At 36.3% G+C, this 21,661-nt stretch overlaps 5 protein-coding genes across 11 annotated transcripts; 1 reads left to right on the top strand and 4 right to left on the bottom strand.

The window, feature by feature from the left end:
* Positions 1–92: 92 nt before the first annotated feature.
* LOC124212641 (tetraspanin-7) lies at positions 93–3,026 on the bottom strand. Of its 3 annotated transcripts, none has more exons than XR_006881707.2 (6): positions 2,769–3,026; positions 1,629–1,817; positions 1,351–1,521; positions 1,145–1,276; positions 800–1,022; positions 93–546 (listed from the first exon to the last, which is right to left on the bottom strand). XR_006881707.2 is itself a non-coding variant. In XM_046612907.2 (5 exons), the coding sequence occupies exons 1-5, from the start codon at positions 2,844–2,846 to the stop codon at positions 867–869; spliced, it is 726 nt and encodes a 241-aa protein (XP_046468863.1). In that variant the 5' UTR covers positions 2,847–3,024; the 3' UTR covers positions 556–866. The 3 variants fall into 3 exon arrangements, 1 of the variants encoding a protein (XP_046468863.1); XR_006881706.2 differs by lacking the exon at positions 93–546 and adding an exon at positions 556–700; XM_046612907.2 differs by lacking the exon at positions 93–546 and having other exon boundaries at positions 556–1,022; positions 2,769–3,024.
* Positions 3,027–3,348: 322 nt separating this feature from the next.
* LOC124212637 (uncharacterized) lies at positions 3,349–4,681 on the bottom strand. The gene has a single exon (XM_046612902.2). It carries the CDS (start codon positions 4,659–4,661, stop codon positions 3,720–3,722), a length of 942 nt encoding a protein of 313 aa, XP_046468858.1. The 5' UTR covers positions 4,662–4,681; the 3' UTR covers positions 3,349–3,719.
* Positions 4,682–9,278: 4,597 nt separating this feature from the next.
* On the top strand, positions 9,279–13,055 carry LOC124212634 (uncharacterized). Of its 2 annotated transcripts, none has more exons than XM_046612896.2 (3): positions 9,279–9,868; positions 10,491–11,508; positions 12,353–13,055. In XM_046612896.2, exons 1-3 carry the CDS (start codon positions 9,650–9,652, stop codon positions 12,667–12,669), a joined length of 1,554 nt encoding a protein of 517 aa, XP_046468852.1. In that variant the 5' UTR covers positions 9,279–9,649; the 3' UTR covers positions 12,670–13,055. The 2 variants fall into 2 exon arrangements, with proteins under 2 accessions (XP_046468852.1, XP_046468853.1); XM_046612897.2 differs by having other exon boundaries at positions 9,280–9,868; positions 10,491–11,499.
* A 112-nt stretch (positions 13,056–13,167) lies between these two features.
* On the bottom strand, positions 13,168–20,206 carry Suv3 (Suv3 helicase). 4 transcript variants are annotated; one of them, XM_046612893.2, is made up of 17 exons: positions 19,265–20,206; positions 19,094–19,126; positions 18,782–19,011; positions 17,878–18,100; positions 17,609–17,777; positions 17,391–17,502; positions 17,164–17,294; positions 16,736–17,049; positions 16,466–16,607; positions 16,225–16,383; positions 15,928–16,107; positions 14,624–14,772; positions 14,387–14,508; positions 14,230–14,307; positions 14,032–14,147; positions 13,630–13,740; positions 13,168–13,486 (listed from the first exon to the last, which is right to left on the bottom strand). In XM_046612893.2, exons 1-16 carry the CDS (start codon positions 19,339–19,341, stop codon positions 13,678–13,680), a joined length of 2,298 nt encoding a protein of 765 aa, XP_046468849.1. In that variant the 5' UTR covers positions 19,342–20,206; the 3' UTR covers positions 13,168–13,486; positions 13,630–13,677. The 4 variants fall into 4 exon arrangements, with proteins under 4 accessions (XP_046468849.1, XP_068990079.1, XP_046468851.1 ...); XM_069133978.1 differs by lacking the exon at positions 13,168–13,486 and having other exon boundaries at positions 13,493–13,740; XM_046612895.2 differs by lacking the exon at positions 13,168–13,486 and having other exon boundaries at positions 13,493–13,740; positions 19,114–19,126; positions 19,265–19,550.
* Positions 20,207–20,305: 99 nt separating this feature from the next.
* On the bottom strand, positions 20,306–21,603 carry LOC124212638 (phosducin-like protein). The gene is made up of 2 exons (XM_046612903.2): positions 20,725–21,603; positions 20,306–20,654 (listed from the first exon to the last, which is right to left on the bottom strand). The coding sequence occupies exons 1-2, from the start codon at positions 21,350–21,352 to the stop codon at positions 20,422–20,424; spliced, it is 861 nt and encodes a 286-aa protein (XP_046468859.1). The 5' UTR covers positions 21,353–21,603; the 3' UTR covers positions 20,306–20,421.
* Between the last annotated feature and the right edge of the window lie 58 nt (positions 21,604–21,661).

The following is a 21,661-nucleotide window of genomic DNA, read 5'->3' as shown; positions in this document are numbered from 1 at the left end:
GAAACTCATTCGTTTCATGCGAAAATTGAGTCCAGGAAATGTATTCCTGCAATAAGCGATAATTCAATTATAAGAATACATTTCGTAGCGTTATTGTTACGTGAAAGAAAACTTTTTTTGATATTTGTAATAGCCATTACATGTACAATTGCGCTGGCTATGGTATTTCTACATCAGTGTTGCAGAGGCTTTGATAATGGTCAAAATAAGTGACATTTATCGCGGTCAGTATGGACTGATTATAACATCCTCTTAAGACAATACGGCGACGTGAGCGGTAATCAGCTGATCGATTAGATTAATCACTTAAATCTTACAGCACAGAAAACTTCGTACAAGCTTTTCGGTTTTCATTTCATGACATTGAGTTAATATAGAATAAAATATTCGATAAAAAGCCAGTTTTGTAATTAAATTCGACTTAATAAGCGTAGTTTGTTCACTGCCATGACCCGAATGCTTCTTCTGAAATCAAGGATTCCAGTTCTGCCTGCTACCAGATTTCAGGCACCACCTCCCTCTCAATGACGCTCAATGTGTAGAAATCTCGAACAATCAATATTAGTTGGGATTCATTGTAGTTGTATGTGTATATGTTCGTTGTATAGAAACAAATTTCATAAATGATTAATTGACATATAATTATAATATATAAGTTTCTCTCCCATCCGCATCCTGATACTTCAACACAGTTTCAAAACTGAAATGAATATCATATAGTGATACATATCATAATAAATAAGTGCGTATGTACGCAAGCTCACAGCAATAAATGAATAAGTTATAATAACATAATTACTTTGATTTTTGTTTCTGTTAGTTTAATTGCGTTCTCTCGTGATTAACCGTCACGCAGCGTCATTCAATTACGCAACTTGCTCGTATTTGGCTTTGTTGATATTACTAGCCAGACAACAAGCAAGGAAGACTCCAATGAGAGGAAAGAATGCAACACCTACAGCACTACCAGCCACCAACCCAATGTTGCTGTTTATGAAGTCGACAACCCGGTTGTAGCAGCCCTGGAAACAACGTTAATCCAAAACTCTCGACGCCATAAACTAAAACTGTTCCTATGACTTCAATTCTGAGAATGAGAATATGTAATACAGATCGGAAACTTCGCAATGTTTATGCTATTTACCTGAGTATACACGTTATCCAGATTCGAAGAGTCACACGGGTTTTCAAGCTGCTTGCAGCAAGATTTAGGAATCTCTTCCGGTAAGTTTATGGAGTGCCAGTCAGTGTAGCCGCGGTTTCCACAGCAATGCAACTGTAAAAATGTGTACAATTGACTGATCGAAGAAGATAATGCTGCACGATAAAAGAGGAACTAGGATATCATACGGTAGACTGCATGGTATCGATATCATGGTGTTTGTTGGGGTCGTCTACATAGAGAACCAAGCTTTCATTGAGCCCTTGATCGAAGCCCTCGGTCAGAGCGTTGCGATATGCATAAACGGAGGCACCTGATCCCAGCTCTAGGAGTACCACAACCGCCAAGAATGCTCCGTACTGGGGATAAAAGGATAGAAAACCGATAAGTCCACCTTCTCATCCAAGAGATACTGATTATCATGTAATATGTTGATCTTAGTTGTATGCGTGTATTATATACTTACAAGGTATAAGAGTGCCGGATGTCCACGTGCCGTACAACAACATGCCAAGATAGAGGCTACGACTACGAGGATGCCGAGGCAGGCCAGAGCCAAAGGCGCTGCACCGCTACCTTCAATGCTCATATCTACGTACTCTCGGAGCTGAATACGCATCCAGATCCCAACACACAGCATCAGTACTCCGGTGCACTGCATTAGCATACCGTCTCAGATTAGAATTTTTCAACAGCAAATCATCACTACATCGTTCTCTCGCTAGCGTATGTATTAATGCACAATGTACATACATACATACTCATAAGTAGCAAAGCACCATCCTAATTCGAAATTCCTTCAGTGTAAGTAATGGTAACTTCAGAAGAGTGCATTACGTTTTGGTACCAGTCGTTTCTGCGCTGGACCAAAACTCATATCGAACGTTCTCGTTAAACGTTGTGATAATAAGGATAACCGATGTCTTCCCAACCGTTCCGGGGATAACCGAAATTATTTTGATAGCTCCGAGGGTATTTAAACTAACTGTCCTAGTAATATATGAACTTATTTTTACCACATACGAATTTTCGAAATCATTTTAACCGTAACAGGGATGTTTGAACTTTTCCTAACCGCCCTAATGAAGTTCAGTCTTGATCTAATCATTCCATGAAAGCTCGAACTTATCAGGATCCTTAATCTGGGTGTGGTTAGGACAATAGAGGCGTCATAAGAGATAATCAGCTGATTGTTTCAGGCAAATTATGCAAATATCGAGGCACAGAATACATTGGCCAAGCTTTTGAACTTTAATTTTGTGATGCCAGGTCAATGTAGAGTTTAACTTTCTCTAATCGTAACTCCTATTTCATTTTGTGTTATTTAAATCTACAATAATATAACAAACAAAATCTGAAAATATTGCAACATTGCCAATCCAAAACTTGTACGATATTAAGAAGCGTGAACTTTTCTGCTGAGTTCTCAAAAAGAATGCACAAACACATGTGAATCAATGCTATACATGGCGATCAGATTAAGCTAAACGCTGATTGTGTTGGAAATGCAACAGTTGGGCGGATTCCGTCAATATTTCTTCAATTTTGACGGCAGCATCGAGGCGTATGAATATGTGTATATTTAAGACAAGTTAAATATACCCACCCCAAATGCAAAATTGAAGAGTATCAACAGCGTCTTCATGCAGGCCATTGCCGCAACGGTTTGCAGATGTTTACCCATTTTCACTTATTCCAAATTTCCGCGCTGTTTCAACGGGACGATGGTAACAGGCTCGACGCACTGCTGGTCTTTCGGCCTCGATCGATCCCGGCAGCAGCTCTCGGTACCGTCAGCCATGTATGGGTGCGTTGGGGAAAAGTTTTTAGGGCGCATGCGTTCCCCGTCAATCAAATGCGAAACGTACTGCGCTCTACCTTAAAGGGTCAGCTGCTAATTTTGAGTTGCAAAAAAATTCTTTATGTCGTCAAAGTTACAAAAAATCTATGAAGAAGGAAAGTATCTGGCCTTCGGATCATGGATTTTACTAAAATTTATGTAGAGGTACTACGTTATCCCAAAGTATAATGTAGGCAAATTTTTCATCTGTTGACATTACGCCGGTTTTAATTTGTCAATCCATAGTCGATATTTCGACAAATATACTACCTGGGTTATTAAAGTTGAGTATAATCTACAAAGTTTACTGAAATTCAATCTTGCGCCAAATACAGTATGGTGGTAATCACTTTGAACATAGGTTTTTTAATCTGAAAAATCATTGGCCACAGAAATTTTCCCTTATTTCATGAAATATTATGAGAAAAACACCAATTCTTGAGGCACGGAAGATATTCATATTAACTGCCTTTTACAGCCAAATATGCACATCATTCAAATTACATTTCATATACAAACTGAAGTATGCATGGAAATACAAATCATGAATGAATGGTGACGAAAAGATAAATTTTTAGTTCTATTGAAGAAAATAACGAATACTTCATTGTTTACAGATATTATGACCATATGATCGAACAGGTATGGGTTATGCATTTATTATACGAACTGATCACATCTACATATAAGACAAGATATTAATAATCTACAATATGACTATTTTTTGATCGAATGACGATGCGGCGAACAGACGGCCTCACCTTTTTTTTTATAATTAAGCAGAACTCCAGGCCAAACAACATTGTTGTCTCCAACGATCGTCGGCTGAGATACTTTTCGGGGAGATTGTCTGGTTCTCCGAATACTGACCAACCGCTGCTTAAGTGACAACGGTTGATCCGTTTTCCGCGTTATTGAATTACCGGTAAATTGTACGCTATTATTTGCCTGATTATTATTATTAAGATTATCCTCACTGCTACAGTAATTATCATTCTGCAGATTTCCCTCTAACTCATCGTCCAAATACCGTCGACTTTCGTCGGCTTCCAAGTTCATCTGCGTCAAATCAGTGATAGGCCAAACTTGGGTACCCGCAGCTTTCGACGGCTGATCTTCATCATGAAGTGGACTTTTCCCGCTAAGTTCGTCGTCGCATCGGTGACATTCGATTTCCCCCGCGATTTTCGGACTCTCGGCCCGTTTAAGACTGGAATTCCGGTTTCGATTTCTGCCACGAATGTCGCCGATCGTTTTAAAGTAAATGCTGTGGTCGTATCTATACGCCTCCAGGCACTGGCTGTCCACGCGATTGTTCGACTGGTAATTCAGGCTGCCACAACAGTTTATACGCACTTCTTCCGGCCGGGATTTTCGTCTCCATGAACGTTCCAGTCTGTAAAAACGAGGATTCCAAGATTCGCAGTCTCCCACCACGAGCTTATTCGCCGAAATGCTCCAGTTGGTGTCGCCTGGCTCTTCTTTCATGGTCAGATGCCCTCGAGAATACCTCTGCGATTTGAGGCGGTTGTAGCCTCGCGCTAAAGCGGCCCATTCCTCAATCCTTTGGAACACATACTCAGTCTCCTCGTTCCACCAATCCGATAACCCTCGATGTGTCGTCGGCGTCGTAGCCTCTTCACGAACAATTGCAGACATTTTTGTGAACCCCCGGGACCGATGCGACGTTATTTATTTCCTCACTTGAAGCACTTCAACTACCGAAGCCCTGCAAAATTGCTAAGGTCGACTCTAGTTGTAATCCGCAATAGCTAACCTTGAACTTTTTTACTTCGCTATAAGTTGCCGCTGTTCGTTTACTGCAGGTTATTGGAATCTGTACAAATATGCATGTGTGAGAGCTGTGTGCTGCTGCTTAATCGGAATTGATCTGCCCCCGTGAACATATAGGGTATCTTTCCCCTCGAATTATCGATTCGAACATGGCAAAATCTTATTTGAATCTCGTGAGATCTAAGCAGGTAAATTAATATCTGCGTAAACAATTTTCATGAAAAAAAAACACCCGTATCGTTAGTAATGAGTGAATCAAGCGTGGGATAGGATGTTTTGAAATAGCACATGGAACGAAAATGAATACCAATTCATTCGCTCCATTCGCGTGCTTCCATTTCAATGCGGCCATTTATTCACCAATAATCACACCAATTCGATGCACAGTAGTAAATCAATTCATAAAATGTGTTATTTTAGTTTACTTCTTCCTCAAAACCGTTTGTCTATCGACATGATTCTCAATTATAATACAATTAAAACATGAAAAACATCATCAGCGGGCCGACAACCTCCGATGGGTATATTTTGTTCTTTGCACTGTACGAACCACTTGCAATCGAGTCTTCTAATTCTGGAAACTCAGACGGTTTCTCTCGTTTCGATTTCTTAGATAGCTTACAAGCTAATAACTTCAATTTATTTTTCATTATTGTTGAGAGAGTACTTTGAGAAATTCTGAATTTGGCTGTGATGTTTCTCTTCTTATCATTGTTGTTATCTTGTACAGCTTTCAAAATGTCTAGTTTTCCTTTAGTAATCAGAGTTCGTCTTGTTTTCTTACCCATGGCTCTTAGCTATAGAAGCCAAATAACGACTGTTTATTCACAATGTTGATGTACGATCCCGAGCTTAGGACCTCAAGAAAAGAGCAAATTTCGTTATGGAAGTGCGTACAGTTATAATATTCGCTATCTTGATGTTCATAGAATTTTATTTCGTTTCATAAAGGCCAGTACACGGAAAATCTATTTCGTTTCATAGAGACCAGAACGCAGAAAATTAATTTCGTTATACCGAAGATTTTTTTCGATATGTAGAGTTTTTCTCGAGGGATAATATTCTCTACGTTATACGGAGTTTTTCATTATATGGGAATTCGTTATATAGAGGTTCTACTGTATTTGAACAATCAGTCAGATTCAAGAAACTCCAGTTTTGTGCTGGTCTAATTTTGGAAAATTTATCTGGAAACACTTTAAAACGCCACAGCCTTAAATCCAGATACTTCCGATGAGATCATTAGTATTCAATTGAACGTCGTTACAATAAAATGAAAGTGAGAAAAACGCAATACTTTAAAAACGTTCTCTTGACCTTTCTCCTCCAAGTTATTCGCAGACTTCTTTATTTCTAGACTTGCAGTTTTAATTGTGCCATCTTCTCTCTTTCTGTAAATTGTCCGATACTCGCGGTTTACTTTCGATCCGAATAAAATTTTGACCTGAGTAAGAGCACGAAATTTTTTCATAATTATGTGGCTCAACCTACGTTATCTACAAGCATCGAAGATGGAAAAAGCCTCGATTATCTTATGGAATGATAAGTAAGCCTCGAAAATGAAAAAGACGGAGGAACAGAGGGAGGCTTACATCTGTCGTTAATTCGTTTACCCTACCTGCCAATCACGCAGCATGTTGAAATATTATTGAATCGGGGTGGCGGGTGCAGGAGTAGCATAGAGAAAATTGTTTATCAGTCACGAATTGAAATTCATAACACGCTTTGCTGTCGAAAGGGAGCGAGTATATATAGGAGGTTTAAAATATGGTCGGTAGCACTCATCCGCCGACTTTCAACCGGTCACAACACCCAGCACAAAAATCAAGTTGTAGTTGTTTGTAATTCTTTCGAACAGTATAATTGCTTTACGGAAATTACCAAGCAGAAGTTATTTCTTGGCACTGAGCTGTCTACTGCTCAATGAATACCAGCAGCACTGCAATGTCGATGAAGTTCTCGTTGATTTTGATCACCGTCATCTTTGCCTGGCTACTGAATGGCCACCAGTCCCACGCTGTGAGAGAATCCGCTTCCAACGTTAACCGAAGATTTTATGGTCGTCCTTTATTTCCTGGGTAACATCCATTTATATACATATGATTTTTTATTTTTACCATTTCAGTTCCGTTAAAATCATATGAAATTGTCATGCTGCTGGTATCAGCAATTTTTAATTGTTTTCAAAGTGTATCCTCGAATATTTTTATTTTTGAACGCTGCACATACATTATTTCCTTCATGCGGTCGTACTTGAATGTATTATGCCAATCTTGTACCGTTCAAAAATGTATGAATTGATGTTTTTCAGGCGGTATCCAACCGTCGACATTCTTGGAGATGATGAAGATATTACAGAGCTTAATAAAAGGCAATTATCAGACGACTATGGTCACATGAGGTTTGGAAAACGAGAGCAGTTTGATGACTACGGGCACATGCGATTCGGTAGAAATCACGACTGAATGTTACAAGTTCAGCATCAAGTCGTTATAATTAACGTCTTCGTTCAATGTATCTTTTCCTTATTTAAGATCGTTTACTGTCAGTTAGACGTATAGTTCAAATAATTATAATATAATTCCTGGTCGTAAATATATTACCAATTGAATATACATGTTATCACAATGCCTCATGTACCGCAGTGAAATAAATAATTGTGATTGAACAAGCTACATGAAGAAATTGTTTAAAGATTAATTATTTCAAACCGAACGTGTCCGCTACTCAGTAAACGAAAAAAAGGTTAAAACATATTAAATAGATTCAGCTTGATGAAGGTCAATCAAAATTTTACAAGAACTAGAATCAGCATGTGCACTTTGCGCGCGGCTGGCATTAAATTTTCAGAATGATAAAGGCAGTAGAACGGTATAATCACAGAGTACTGTACCATGATTGGCACAAATGATTTTAATAGAATTACGTTAATATGCCTATGGTAAAATTCAGCTCATAAACTTATAAAGATCTTATTCCTGAATAATTCAGCTTGTTTTATTGTAATAATCAGAATATGTTTCCAACTTTTCTGCGTGAGTCAAAATTTATAAGTAAAGATTTAGTGTAAAATGTCAAGTGTCAAAGAGGAACTGGCATTGCGAGCGTTCAACTCACAATGGGTGTTCACAATAATTAAATAAACTAAAACATTTATGCTGTAGCACATTGATTAACGAATATTTTTCCTATCGATTAACTATTAATCACGACCCATCGGAAAAATACGTTCATAATGAGCTAACTCAAACAAACTGCTCGTCCTGTTGTATCGGGATACTTGCAGAATAATTAGGGACGACCGTGGTATTATCAATCTCTAAATTAATAAGCGTTCTCACAAAGTAGAATCGGCGGCAACTACGGCTATCAGCAGGGTCGTCTTAAGACATGGGCTACCAGGGCTTTAGCCCAGATCACCGAAGCGCCGGACCTCACAACGTATAAGTGCTATATATTATGAGTTTGACATAAAATTCTGAAAATTATTCGTAGTAAGGGGCTCGTTGCAAGTTATCTAAACGTAGAAAAACTCTTCCGAATATATGTGGACATTCTGGCAACAAATGCTAGTGGGGAACACTCCTTTTCAATATTAAGGAGAGTAAACAATTATTTGACAAACTCGATTGGTGAAGAAAGACTCTCTCACCTAAGTTTCTCTGCAGCTAATTCAGACCTGCTAGAGAAAATCTCATTTGAGAAGCTTATTAAGAACTTTGCTGATATAAAGGCCAGAACAGTCAGCTGTTAGCTGTTTTTGATGATCCATTGATTCCACAATGAGCTTGTTCAGTTATAGGTATAGTGAAAATGACTCCTTATATCATCGGTTTTTAAACCGATGCATCCTCTGAGCTGAAAACTGGGCACTCAGCTAATCGGAACACGAATACACGACAATGCGCGTGAGATTCCGCTGATAATGCTGGTGAGATTTTAGAAACACATGCAAAATACCATTTTAAACTTTCGCGAGACATGTGAGATTTTTGAAACACGTATAACATTTTCAAGACGCATAAGCAAGATTTTCGAAATTTGACTGACCATGAATTTTATGAGCTTGGAAATTGATTACATGATACGAAAATCAATCCGAATTGATCATTTTAGTATTTTGTATATACAGCTACGAATTTGGTTTCTTTCCATTTTTTTATATTCGAATCCTAACAATTAAATTCACCTGGAATAATTTGAATTACTGAATTTAAATTTCTTGAAAAGAATCGATAAATGGATAGAGACGGAATTTTGTGTCACAGATTGGATTGAATTGAAATAGCGTTACAATTCAAACATTCAATAATTAAAATAAATTCACACTAAAAATTGGATTTTTTCGTAGGCTAGCACTCAGTTCGAAATACGTCCAAGGTTATGAACGTTTATTTCCAAAACACCCCTACCTATCAGCGCTTTCTGCGGCCAGAGGATGAACGACGAAACCAACTTTAATATGAGGGCTTCTCCCACCACCTACCGTTTTGATGACAGCTGTGTAAAGACAGTGTCACAAAAAGGAATTAAGGAAAAGAAGAAGAGCTCGGAGTGTCTAACAGCTAGCTACAGCCGGCGAAGTTACTTACAAAATTCGTTGATAAGATAACTTTCGTGAAACTTAACAACAGTGGCACTTGGCAGCAATGAAAGTTTTAAATTCGCACACTGATTAGCGACGAATCAACAGATGGAGTACAAACTGGCTGGAATAAATCGAGAGCTGGTCATATTGAATGCAACTTGTTACACTTCACTTCAATATTTCTGTTGAAGTTTCTGTACCACTGATCTGTTGTTGTAGGCTAATGGACTTATATTGTGATTTCCAAAGATATTTGTTTTAAAAGATGACTCGTAAATGCGTTCTTTGCAAGAGAACTAACTACATACGAACCTTCAGCTTTTTTTCTGCCCCAAAAGATCTAGAGACACGCAAAAAATGGCAGGAAGTTATTCCCATCGCCAATTACACAGTCACTGATGACACTTACATCTGCAGTAAACACTTCAAATCATCTGATGTAATCACACATTGGGTCAGCGGTGTGCCGCCTCACGTTATCAGAGTAAGTAACGATTCCTTATTGCTTCGCTCAAGTTACGTTGTATCAAAATCGCCACAGCCTTTCAAAATTTTGGGTCTTAACCTAGTAAATTCAAATCAATTCACTTCGTTTGCTTACACTTATTAACTCAATATCCAAAGTTTCATGCAGAAAAATTGATTTCAGTACAGGTAGATAACACGTTGATATTTCATAAAAATTTGTAAAAACTAATCATTATTTAATGTCATTGAATATATCCTTTCGCAGTTTGTTATAGCTTGGTATTTTTAGAAAATAGAAACATAAAAAATCAATTTTTTTTTTATACGTCTGAAACAACATAAAATTTTGAAAAATAAAAGTTTCCTCTAGAAATCGGTCGAATAAATTGGTCAGAAAGTCAGCAAACAACATCTGAAATTATTGTATTTTCAATAGAAAATGAATATTTGAAAAAAGGTGAGTTCTTGCAGAAACCCAGTCGAATTTCTTAAGATTGTTCAGACCGTATTAGAATAATTGAAACATTTCCAGCAGAAATAACATAAAACTTGTCACAAAAGTTTAGAAAAACATGTTAAATTTCTGGAAAATTTCTTTCACTATTTCTCACCAAAGATGTAACCGTATTAAATTTCAGATCAAGTATAAAAAGTTTAGATTGCGAGCTGGAGCAGTTCCGTGTTTAGATATCAAAGAAGATAATAATTCAGCAAATATGATTATACCTGATCAATCTGGGTTCCGTGATTATCTACTTCGAAGAAAAAATTACAAAGAGTCTATATCAATTAATTCTCATGTCAATGAATCTAGTTTTAACTATTCCAATGAGGCGAACTTTGAGAAAACCAGTATTGCTGATAAGAGACATGTGCTCTTCAGTCAGTTGGAGCGAACAGATGATTACATCAATGAAAACAGAATGCACAATTCAGATGATGGTCGGATACAGAAATCTGCGGACTCTATAGAAGTCACGGAATTTGGTCAAGCTGATAATTATTTCATCTTTGACTATAAACAGATGTACAACGACAAAAGCGAGACATCGATTATTGTCGATAAGTTACAAGAGAGAAATGAAAATTCTGAAAGAAATCTTCTGGCTCATTGTGTTCAGATGGAACAGAATAATGAAATTTTGAAAGAGGAATTAATAATAGAAGATCCCCTAAAGTTGTACAAAGATCACAAAAATGACGAGTGTATGAAAGATGACAGCGAGATGGAAAAAAGACAAGAGATTGAAGCTTGTCTCGTCACAGAAACATTGACATTCCCTGTCGATAAAGAGTGTGGCGAAAAAATGTCAAACTCTGTACTAAATGACACAATGCTGTTTGAAGATTTGCTTGAAATTTACACAGAAGTTACACTACCGCGAGGCTGGTCATTTCTTGTAACATCGAAAGGACATGCAACGACTGTTGTTTACCTTTGCATGAATTTTTCAACAAATCACATACCCATTGTGAACAAAGCAGTGTACATAAGAAGTGATATGATAATGCACTGCAGTGTCAGTAGCAGAAAAATAAACCCGTTCCTTCATAATCTTGTGAGAAATGGTAGAACCAATAAAGTCTATACTTTATCTGATATTGAGGAACTCGTTGATGAATTGGACCAGCGGCATATCTGTGAAGGTATTGATTGTAAGCAATATTGTTTCTGATCACTCTGGCCTGTAAAACTTGCTTTACATATCAAAAAATATAAATAAAATCCTTGGAGAAGGATATCTCTTAAATCCAGTTTTAAATTATCAATCCCAGAATTCAGAGTTTGCCCACTTAAATGACATTGGTAAGATCGCGTTTTTTTGTTCAATTGTTACTTCTCAGCTACACTTGATGATATAGACTTGATCTTACGAAAGAGTTATTCACATTTTTATTGTAAAGTCAATTGATTAGCGGAACCATTTTTAGAGAGAGTGAATTGCCTACAAAACTTATGATTTGAATAATTGTCGTGAAGTTATAGAAATATGAAATAATATGAATTAAAGAAATAGCTGAGCCACTAAAAACGTTTGTAAATGAATCTTTACATAAAATTGACTATCGATGCTTATTGAACTGTTTGAGTTAGAGATTTTGTGTACAAGACATTTTTGTACAAAATTAAATTTTCTATAAAATACTTCCAAGATTAAATCCATATCATTGAATATGGCTGAGTGATAAGAATTTTAAAAAATGACAATATCTTTCCTATGTTATTTAAATGGGATAACTTTTAATTTCTTCAAAAAGCAATATTCTAAAATTGAATGTGGGAGATGTCCTTTGGCAAAAAATTTTTGGCTGTGTACAAATTCTTCAAATAGAAGTGAAACAAATGCTGTTTCTGGTTGAAATACTGGATTGATAGATAAAATTATTTGAGTATTCCTAACAAATGTCTTCCAGGGAAAAGTAAACAGTTTTTAGAACTTTAGTAATTGGTTAACATACCCTTGTTCACTTGAATCTACCTATTAAATTTTCATGGTAGGGGGTCCAAACGTTCAAGACTTCGAAGCTGTTAGAATGGGAATTGCGTATGTGGATACAGTGAAATGGAGACACATGGAATGTCCCCTCGTCATGAACAACAAGTCTTCAAAATGCTCAAAATGTGCAAGTCTGAACGTCGCCTTGGCTCAAAGAAGAAATAGGGAGCCTATCTACAATATGCTTCTGGAAAAACAAAAGGAAATTGAAAGGTTGAGGAGATCATTGAAGAAAATAAACAGGCACAATCGACGTCTGAACGAAATTCGGTTCAATTTCAAAAACAGACTCAAATCACTCCTAGCGGGTTCAAAATGAAATGTTGCCAATAGGATTATACCAGAAATTCAAGAATTGATGACATGATTCAGGAATACCTCAGAACGAATTTGGTTAGGAGTTGAAAAAAACAGTATATTATGTAACAAGCGAATAACCCATTATATTCCCGTGTTGCATGTGGGATATTATTCCTGACTCAACTGTGACCACTTTATTGATTTGAAAAAGTGGTTACCCCATTAGTGGGAGAATCTTGCTACTTTCATCCCTCTTTTCAGGTGAATAAAGTGGCCATTACAGTTGAGTCGGGAATAAACACACAAAATTCTGGATTGTTTCTTTGCCTCCAGTTTTATATTTACTCACTTCCAATGTATATATGTACATATATGTGATTGTTACAATAAAATGACTCGACCCTTGTTTTTTTGCACAAAATTGCTCCTACCTATTTGAAGAAAAATTCCAAAACTTTGCAACAGACGAATCATGAGCTTTTTGCATCAAAATTAATAGTTACTTTAATGCCAAAAGAGACATTTATTTTCGTTTAATCTTCTGCAAATTTCAATTAAACCGTTTTATAACATATCTATTTCGAAACGAATTATTCTTGTAATGGTATTATAACGGATACTTAAAACATTTTGACAAAGTAAACTTTTTCTATTTTTCATACAAATTAAATTATACATCTATACAGCATATCACATTTTATGCTGTGATACATTTCATATCATATGTGAACTACACATAAAAGGATTAATATAACAGTTTCAAAGAATGGAGTATAAATTTGATGTCGCATAAAATTATAAATTCTTAATCAATTTTAATTCTTTCATTAAAATCACTGAAAAGAAAATGTTCTTTGTGAATTAATGATTACTTTAATTTACACATACGTAGTAGTTTACTGCCATACATTGTACAAAAATGAAACAGAAATCTTTCGTACCATCATTTACACTACAAATTCTTATTCATTGTACTTACGATTGGCTCTTGAATTGTGGAGAAATTTCGGCAATGAACAGGAACACTTCATTTCAGTTTACGTTTCCGTCCGGTTTTTTTTGGACGACTTGATTCATTGTCATCGGTAAACTATACAAAAAATAAAACTAAGGAATGACAAAAATGTTGGTTAAATTAAAAAAAAAAAAGAAATTTGAATTTTAACAACTGCAAATACTGATTTGACTAACTTTTTTTGGACAAATGTTACTAAAAAGTATTTGGCTGAAATTATTTGGACGGAACAGATATCTTTAGGAACTGATAAATACAATTTGTTAGGTCTAAGTTCTTGCGAGATCATTTCAAAACTATAACTGAATTTGACATTGTTAGCATCAAGTTTTTCTATTGGCGAGCTTCAATGAACACTGTTCATACCTGATTCCATTCTCTCCGCAATTCGTTCAACATGCTTGGAGTAAGAAGTCCTTGTGCCAGTAATCTTTCCGTTAATTTACCTTGTCCCAAAGTCTTGGCTGTGACACTTCTAGAATCTATAGGTTGAAAATAATGGAAGCAAGGTTATCAACAGGCCAGTTAACAAAAAATAATGTACATTGTAACAAATAAAATAACCTCTGAAGTATTTGTTCTTCTGGGTGTTCAGTGCAAAGTGATCTTCGTCAGGAGCTAACACAGCACCATTGTTTGAACCTGAAAATGATTTGATAATGTTGGAACATGGCATGGCACAATTTACCAGAAATTTTAATATGTAATGTCTTCAACAAACCTGACTCTGAGGTCTTTAAAAGCTGTGTTAGTTGAACTATGCCTTCTTGTATAACTGCATCCAACTCCTTCTGAGTATCTCGCACAATATCTCCATCAGGCAAGAGGTCCATGAATCGATAACTAGCAGCAAATAAGAAAACAAATACCGTGAATCTGATGCTTAGGCATTTTTGAATTCAACTGAATTTGTAATACCTATCTAATTCTAATGGCTGAACTCAAAATAATTTCTCACCTGAACCAAAGGTAGAGATCTAAGACATCAAATACTGCTTCTAAATGAACCAAATCTATGATTGTTCTTGGTGCGGCGACTGGCCAACCGATGTTTTGACAAAGCCAGTCAAACGTCAACGTTTCATTTTTACTGTATTGTCGAGCGAACTATACAAAATCAAATATCAAAATTATGTTCAAATACGTATTTTTTTAGGCAAACAATATTTATTGGGATCCAAAATATTTAGACGCTATCCAGTAGCAGAAAAATTGCGCAATGTTAACCGTGTCGTATTTGATATTATTGTTCTTTTTTTACGTATATTTTATTATTTGACGACTTCGTATAAAGAAAAAAACTCATTTGGACAAAGTTTACTGCCCATTGATATTTGCATAATTTTTTTCTTTTTTAACTAAGACCGAGGCAAAATTTTGGATCCCAATTGAATTAAAGAATGAATGAACCATATCGTCTAAATTAAAGGTTCGGAAAGAAAAAAAAATCGCTCCAACAATCTTCAACGGTGTTTTTCTTTGTGCCAATGATAGCGAACACGATCACAACAATATCCCTAATATGAGATAAAAATGATTTTCAGTAAATTCGTATCACTAAGATAAAGTATTAACAATTTGAGAAAAGGTTTTATAATCAGAACATTGGAAATTCCTAAACTGTTGTGTTTTTTAGCCGATTTTAATATTTTTGGGCTCATTTTGCTCGCTGACTAGACCTCCACAAATTGTTAAAAACATTCACTGAATCTTATATTATAGTATAATTACAACGTGCAAATATAATTGTTGAGAAACATCTATTGTGCTGTGCTGCACAAACATTATCCACTATAAGCACAACTGTTTATGAATTTTTTTTTTCAATGTACCCTCAAAGCTCTATGGCAAACACAGTAAGCTCAAAGAATAAGAATCAATTCGAAAATACCAAAGTTTGAACATCTTGAGCGTTCTGATTATAAATCTTTTTGTCTGATGGTTGATATCTTAGCTTTTCTTATTCGAACATGGTCATATTCATTTATAGTACACAGTAGAGATGTTATTTCATTCGTATTCACCGTCATTGCCGCACATAAAGCTGCTGGAGATTTTCTAAATGATTTTTGTTGACTTGTCCTAGCATTCAATTTAGACAGTACAGCACGTTTGTACTTGATCAGAAATTACAGATACACAATTTGGAATCTTTCTGACTTAAATGTTGTTAATCAGTTTCAATTGAACTTTTTGAGCGTGACTAATGTAGTAGAATATGTGATATTATTAGAATAGATTGGTTGAGCATGATCAGCTTACTTTCAAGAACATTGTGCACACAAATGGTATTTTCCTATTTATCGGCGCACAACAAAATACGTATCGTGCGCGCAATGGTAGCGGGATGTGCTGAATTATATCAGCAAGAAATTTGAAATCGTCTAGATTGCACATGAAGTATAAAGAGTTGTCCACTATAGATAGCGATACGAAAATATCCTGCAATAGGAAAGAACGATTAATAATTAATTGTAAGTCTGAAAAAAGAGTACAATTTACGGACTCGATGCAAATCTGCTGATTCCTAAATATATTATGATGTATTGAAACAATCACCATTAGATTAGACAGAGTAGAATCAGGCAGGTAGTAAGCATATAGTTCTATTTGATCAGCGGTTGGATGTAAACCAGCTTGAGTAAGGACTTCTGGTTCTTGTGAAAGCAAGTGTTGCAGCTTGGATAGATCATCTGGTCTAAAAGTTGTTACATATCCCTGAAACAACAAAGCAACTACAACTCCGGGAAGTCGAATAAGCGTGATAGAATTGAACACCGAATTTTTAAAAATGATTTACTTTCTCCCATTGTGTACCATAACGCCCGGCTCGTCCAGCTATTTGCAGAGCAGAGGACACAGGTATCGTGTCAATTTCTTTTTCGCCCTTTTCATTGATAGTCGGCTTCATCAAAGAGTAGAATATTATCCTTCGTATACTCCTGCCAAATGAAATATGTGTAAAAAAACGCGAATGATTAAACATCGAAAATTTTTTTCCACACATGCTATTTGAGTTCGCCTTTATCATTGGAAAAATTACGATTTAAAAAAAAAGAACGATACTAACAAATTCAAACCCATCCCGATAGCATCAGTAGCAATTAAAACTTTACATGGGTTATTGATGTCATTGAATTTTGCTGCTTGAGCTAGTTTTGTTCCTGGTGGAAGGCTTCCATATATAACTGCCACTTCAATACCACGAGATTCGATGCTACGAGACACAGAATATATTTCATTTTTACTAAAGCAAACTATACAGTCTCCTGCAACTACATTGTCCAGTGATTTCAGTGCAGACTCTTCGACTTCCAACGGAGTCAGACGTTTATATCTCCGTACCTCAACATCCTCTCCAGTTGTGATACATATGGAGCGGACCTAACATATAGCAATCATTAGTGATTCGGACAGCATATCTCACCCATGTAAATTTATGAATCGTTGGCCATCAAATTCATTGATTTTTCAACGAATTTTGAAATATATACTGACTAAGTCTATCGCAGCAGCTTCTCCGCAAAGGTGAATTTCATCGGCTGGCAGTCCTAGCAAAGCTCTAGTCCATGCCCAGCCTCTACCTGGATCTTTCATCAATTGGATTTCATCTATGACGGCAACCTCACCTAAAATAAATTAATTTTATTCCATTCGTTTCCTTTTTTTTTTTATACTTAAACATAATATGTAATGAATAATTGAATCAAAGGATATAACCTTACATGCAGCGTTTGTGTTGGCCATTTCGACTGTGCAAGATATGTGATTTGAAGGGTTGTCTGCACCTTTCGCAAAATTTTTCTCTTCTCCGGTAATTAAGTCGCATGGGGTACCCTGGAAAAAGATGCAGTATAAACAGAGTATTGCGATAACGTTCAAAACAATGAAGAACATTTGCAAGATTTTCAAAAACAGTTCTAATGAATTACTGAATCCTCACGTTAGTGTTGCTTTTATTGAACACTTCTGCAGCCAACAACTTCAGCGGCCCACAATATAATCCACTTTTTGCAGTCATGAACCTCTGTAGCGCGTGGTAAGTTTTACCACTATTCGTTGGTCCAGCATGAAATATAATTTTTCTTGTCTTAGCTCTCGCTAACGGGTACCTGCAAAATGATAGTTATTTAATTTGCGCATATTTCTGGTTATAAATATGAAGCTCTATTCAAAATACAGAAGCAAATATTTCCACTGTTTTATTCATACCAGTTAGCAGGTGTGCGTAGATCGCTTATTTTCTTGAGATCATCCATACATTCAATATGGGGAAAAGTCTGTTTCGCATGACGCATAAAGTACGGAAATATGTCATCGACATGCCCGGCTCCTTGCATTATGTCGCTTATTACAACATGCAAGTCTGCCGGCAAGGTTTCAGCATCTAAGCAGTAGCGTCGAAAACTGATGAAGGTTTGATGTTGTAAGTAACCTGCAAGACGTTCATATTTGTGTGTGCAGTCTCCAAAATAATGCAGAAAAACTAAGAGCAATGAACCAAAAGTAGGGAGGAAACAAACAACAGAAGCATTTACATTGGCTTTTGTAGGACAATGTTTATTGAATGTAATTTACAGCGATAAAATGGGTGGAAACAAGCAGGGAAATCTACTCAACTTGAGAGGATCAATCTCAGAACTTCCAGCTACTCCCACTATCGATGAAGATAAAAATTTCAGACTACATGGTTTATAATTTTGAAAATAACTTTAAAGGCTTAACTGATTTTAGTAAAAATCTAATCAGCTTTACATTAATAAAGCTAAACCCATGAAGCAAGTTTCATCTGCATCTAGACGTTTTTGAGATACCACAAGAATTAAGTTCAAATTCTAGTCAGTTCTGAGTCAAGCAAAACTGAATCAATTAAGGCCAAAATAATAAAATCTAATCTTTCAGTAATTGCCACCAAAAAACGATCATACACTCAAATCGAGATGTCCACCTGAAAGTGATCAGAGAAGATTCTCCAGGCCTTAAATAGTAGAAATATAGTGAAAACACAACTTTTCATTTTCAGGGTAATTATAAAAACTTTCCTTTTTCTATAAAAATACCAAAGCGGGAAGTTGAGAAAACTGAAATAACGAGTTGAAGCACCTTAAGTACTTACTGTCCAATCCGTGTTCCATGGCGAGCACCTTGATCTCTTTTCTTTGATAGAATTGATTGAGCACTTTCAGGAGGTCAGCTTTGTTGAGAGCCCCACTAAGTTCAACTCCCACGTTAATATCATCTGGGTTCGACTTGACGGGAACTGGTTTGAACAAAGATGTGATTGTAGTCGAGTCATCTTTTTTTCCCCGCAAAGGTTGTGCTAAATAAGCTCCAATTCTAAGATATCTGAAAAATAAAAAATAACGCGTAATGTATTAGAAATCAATTCATAAAATTATTACATTCAATAATTTTTATAAAACTTTACCTGTTGTTGATTAAACTCACCTCACACTTACACCTGTTACAATAAAATATTTGTAGGATATATAGGAATACAAAATTGACCATAGGTTATAATAAGTGAATAAATATGAATAATGTGTGTCGATTACCTTATTACAATATAAAAGTATATAATAGAGATATTATACTCTACCTGTCTTGTAAAGTGGTGCACAGGATCCCACTTCTTCGAAGTAGGGATTCCGATATGCGTCGGGTTGTCGGTATCATTTTTATATATTTATTAATTTCTATACCATGAAAACAACATCCAAACCAGAGTGAACTCAGATTATCTTTAAATATCAAATAACGTTCATCGTGCAATAGGTTATGTTTCGGAAAGACCTGCGGATCAAAAAATTACAATCGAGCGTGCCGACTGCCGGTGCGCGCACTGAGTGAGATTCCACTGTTTTCAACCAATAGTTGAAACGAGATACTAGAAGAACCGTAATCAGTGCGCATCCGCAAGTGTAGCCAATGAAAAGCGCCATTACTTCGTGGCGCAACAGTAAGCATTTACAAAAGTTGAGAGTGCCGTACAATTAGTTAATTTATTCTTAAATTATGACTCTTCCCTGGTTTATCTGAAACAAGTGATTGAATGAATTGTCCAATGCATTTCAATGCTTAATCGGTATTTGGTAACTCAATCTACTAACTGTGCGTCTAGCAACATTTTCGCGATAGTCTCGAGCCTAATTTTGGATTTATCCAAAGGTGTGCGTTGGGACTTTAGACAGTTTGAAATGAGTTGTGCGTTCCAAAGCTTTCTAAAACCCTTCTCAATGCGAGTTGCAAAACCTGCTGCCAACCAATGCTTGTCAACACTGAAAATTCCCAAGAACATCTTCCACCTTTTTTATTCATTGGGTTCATTGCGTTGCCCAATTTTCCGCTATTCACGAGAGTCCGATTTTGTATTCTTTCGTGTCAATTAAAATTTTTGCATTACTGATACACGTATAATTTCAATGGCAAAATTTATGCAAATCAGTTGGTTGCAAAAAGAGCAATTTATTACTAGTTATGTTATGATTGGAAAAGTTTAGTTTTCAGAAAACCAAATCTATGCAACATCTTTACCAACTTTTCAGTCAACGCCATTGGATCAAAGAACCATTCATTTACAGATAATTCACTCTATGTAAATGACAAGAAAACCAATCGTCATACTTACGAACAGCATAGATAAAATATACAGTAGCTTCAGGTTTATTGTTACATAGTTCATATAAGTATAGTTACTATAAATATTAAATACATTTTTACCACATATAATCTCCAGTCTCTATTTCGTTCATTTTTCTAGTCGCTGTCAGAATCTGCATTTCCCTTAGTAGAAACAATTGATGGAATACAGTTTCTGTCACTTATCATTCCATGCTCGATTAAAAAATGTTCAACATCAGAGGAATAAAAGTCAACTCCAAGGTGATCTGTGACACGAACAAAATTACCTATGACCTGTTTGTTTTTATAAACAAGCAGTGCTGGAACTCCCTCCTTTTTGAAGTGCCTACTTAAGCCTGCGGCGGAGCCTAAAAATAATTCAGCATTAGCAACTGCAATGTTTTTTTATAGAAGTTTGGAATTCTTTCACCATCTCACCTTGAATTTTGCAAAATTTAACGCTGGGATATTCGACGGCCAGTGAAAGTAAACAGCCATTCATAGTCTCACATCCTTCTATGTCAGGTTCATAAATATGAATAACGATGGTAACAGATTCATGTTCGTTGTCGATGGCCTCCAGAAATTGATCAGCAGTTACCAAGTTGAATAGCCGGCCAAATCTTAATTTTTCAGCCCGAGTGAGCATTTCCATCATTTTTTGCTTCTGATAATTGAGTAAAAATTCGTCGTTCATCAAATCTGCCAACTCTGGATCGGTTTCCTCAAGATTATCTTTTTCCTCGTCAAGAGCACTCCTGCAAGTCAAACTCAACTTCTTCAGCAGCTCGATCCTCTCCTTCTCCTGTTCGACTTTCTTCTCTGCCTCTATTTGTTTAAACCGCTGCCAGTCGCCTAAGACCCCTTTCGGCCCTGTGTTGCTTGAAGTTCCGTCCCACTTTGCACACTCAGGCAGTTGCTCAGACCTTGACGCTGTCGCGTCGCACGGTTTCTGCGACTTTTGTTCATCTTCAGAATCCGCTGAGTCTTGCCCCTCGTCTTCACTTGAACTACTGCAGTAATATTGTAATTTTTCACCCAAAATTTTATCCTCAAGTGTTGCCATTCCGTTCTCTTTTGGGCTAGAGCTTTCTGTTGTACCTCTATTTAATACACGAAGAGCGGAATTATTAATATTATATTCAACGGAATAATAATTTTATCACCCAATCTCAGTCCATGAACATCAATGCTCTGCTCTTCATTCTCGCTGTTTTATCGAAAACCAATTATTTATTATAATTGTTGACTGCGTGAACGACGCTTTACACCAAGTTGACGCCATAGAGTAATTCTCTGAGGTTGATACGCCACACACTTTAGCTTACTGCGGGTGCGTATCAAAATCAGCTCCCGGCCCCGGTAGCAATCTTTT

Source organism: Neodiprion pinetum, chromosome 2 (genome assembly GCF_021155775.2).
Source record: "Neodiprion pinetum isolate iyNeoPine1 chromosome 2, iyNeoPine1.2, whole genome shotgun sequence".
Classification (NCBI taxonomy): domain Eukaryota; kingdom Metazoa; phylum Arthropoda; class Insecta; order Hymenoptera; family Diprionidae; genus Neodiprion; species Neodiprion pinetum.
Note: the sequence above shows the minus strand (reverse complement) of the source record. Positions and strands in the feature narration are given on the sequence as shown.

Coding starts and splice junctions, on each gene's coding strand:
- LOC124212641 (XM_046612907.2), bottom strand. CDS start 2,846: ATGGGTAAACATCTGCAAACCGTTGCGGCAATGGCCTGCATGAAGACG. Junction 1,522..1,628: donor ATCCGGCACTCTTATACCTT/GTAAGTATATAA, acceptor TTTTATCCCCAG/TACGGAGCATTCTTGGCGGT. Junction 1,277..1,350: donor TCGATACCATGCAGTCTACC/GTATGATATCCT, acceptor ACATTTTTACAG/TTGCATTGCTGTGGAAACCG.
- LOC124212637 (XM_046612902.2), bottom strand. CDS start 4,661: ATGTCTGCAATTGTTCGTGAAGAGGCTACGACGCCGACGACACATCGA.
- LOC124212634 (XM_046612896.2), top strand. CDS start 9,650: ATGACTCGTAAATGCGTTCTTTGCAAGAGAACTAACTACATACGAACC. Junction 9,869..10,490: donor TGCCGCCTCACGTTATCAGA/GTAAGTAACGAT, acceptor ATTAAATTTCAG/ATCAAGTATAAAAAGTTTAG. Junction 11,509..12,352: donor TATCTGTGAAGGTATTGATT/GTAAGCAATATT, acceptor TTTTCATGGTAG/GGGGTCCAAACGTTCAAGAC.
- Suv3 (XM_046612893.2), bottom strand. CDS start 19,341: ATGATACCGACAACCCGACGCATATCGGAATCCCTACTTCGAAGAAGT. Junction 19,012..19,093: donor GTGAGTTTAATCAACAACAG/GTAAAGTTTTAT, acceptor TTTATTTTTCAG/ATATCTTAGAATTGGAGCTT. Junction 14,148..14,229: donor GAAGAACAAATACTTCAGAG/GTTATTTTATTT, acceptor TTCAACCTATAG/ATTCTAGAAGTGTCACAGCC.
- LOC124212638 (XM_046612903.2), bottom strand. CDS start 21,352: ATGGCAACACTTGAGGATAAAATTTTGGGTGAAAAATTACAATATTAC. Junction 20,655..20,724: donor TAAATTTTGCAAAATTCAAG/GTGAGATGGTGA, acceptor AATTATTTTTAG/GCTCCGCCGCAGGCTTAAGT.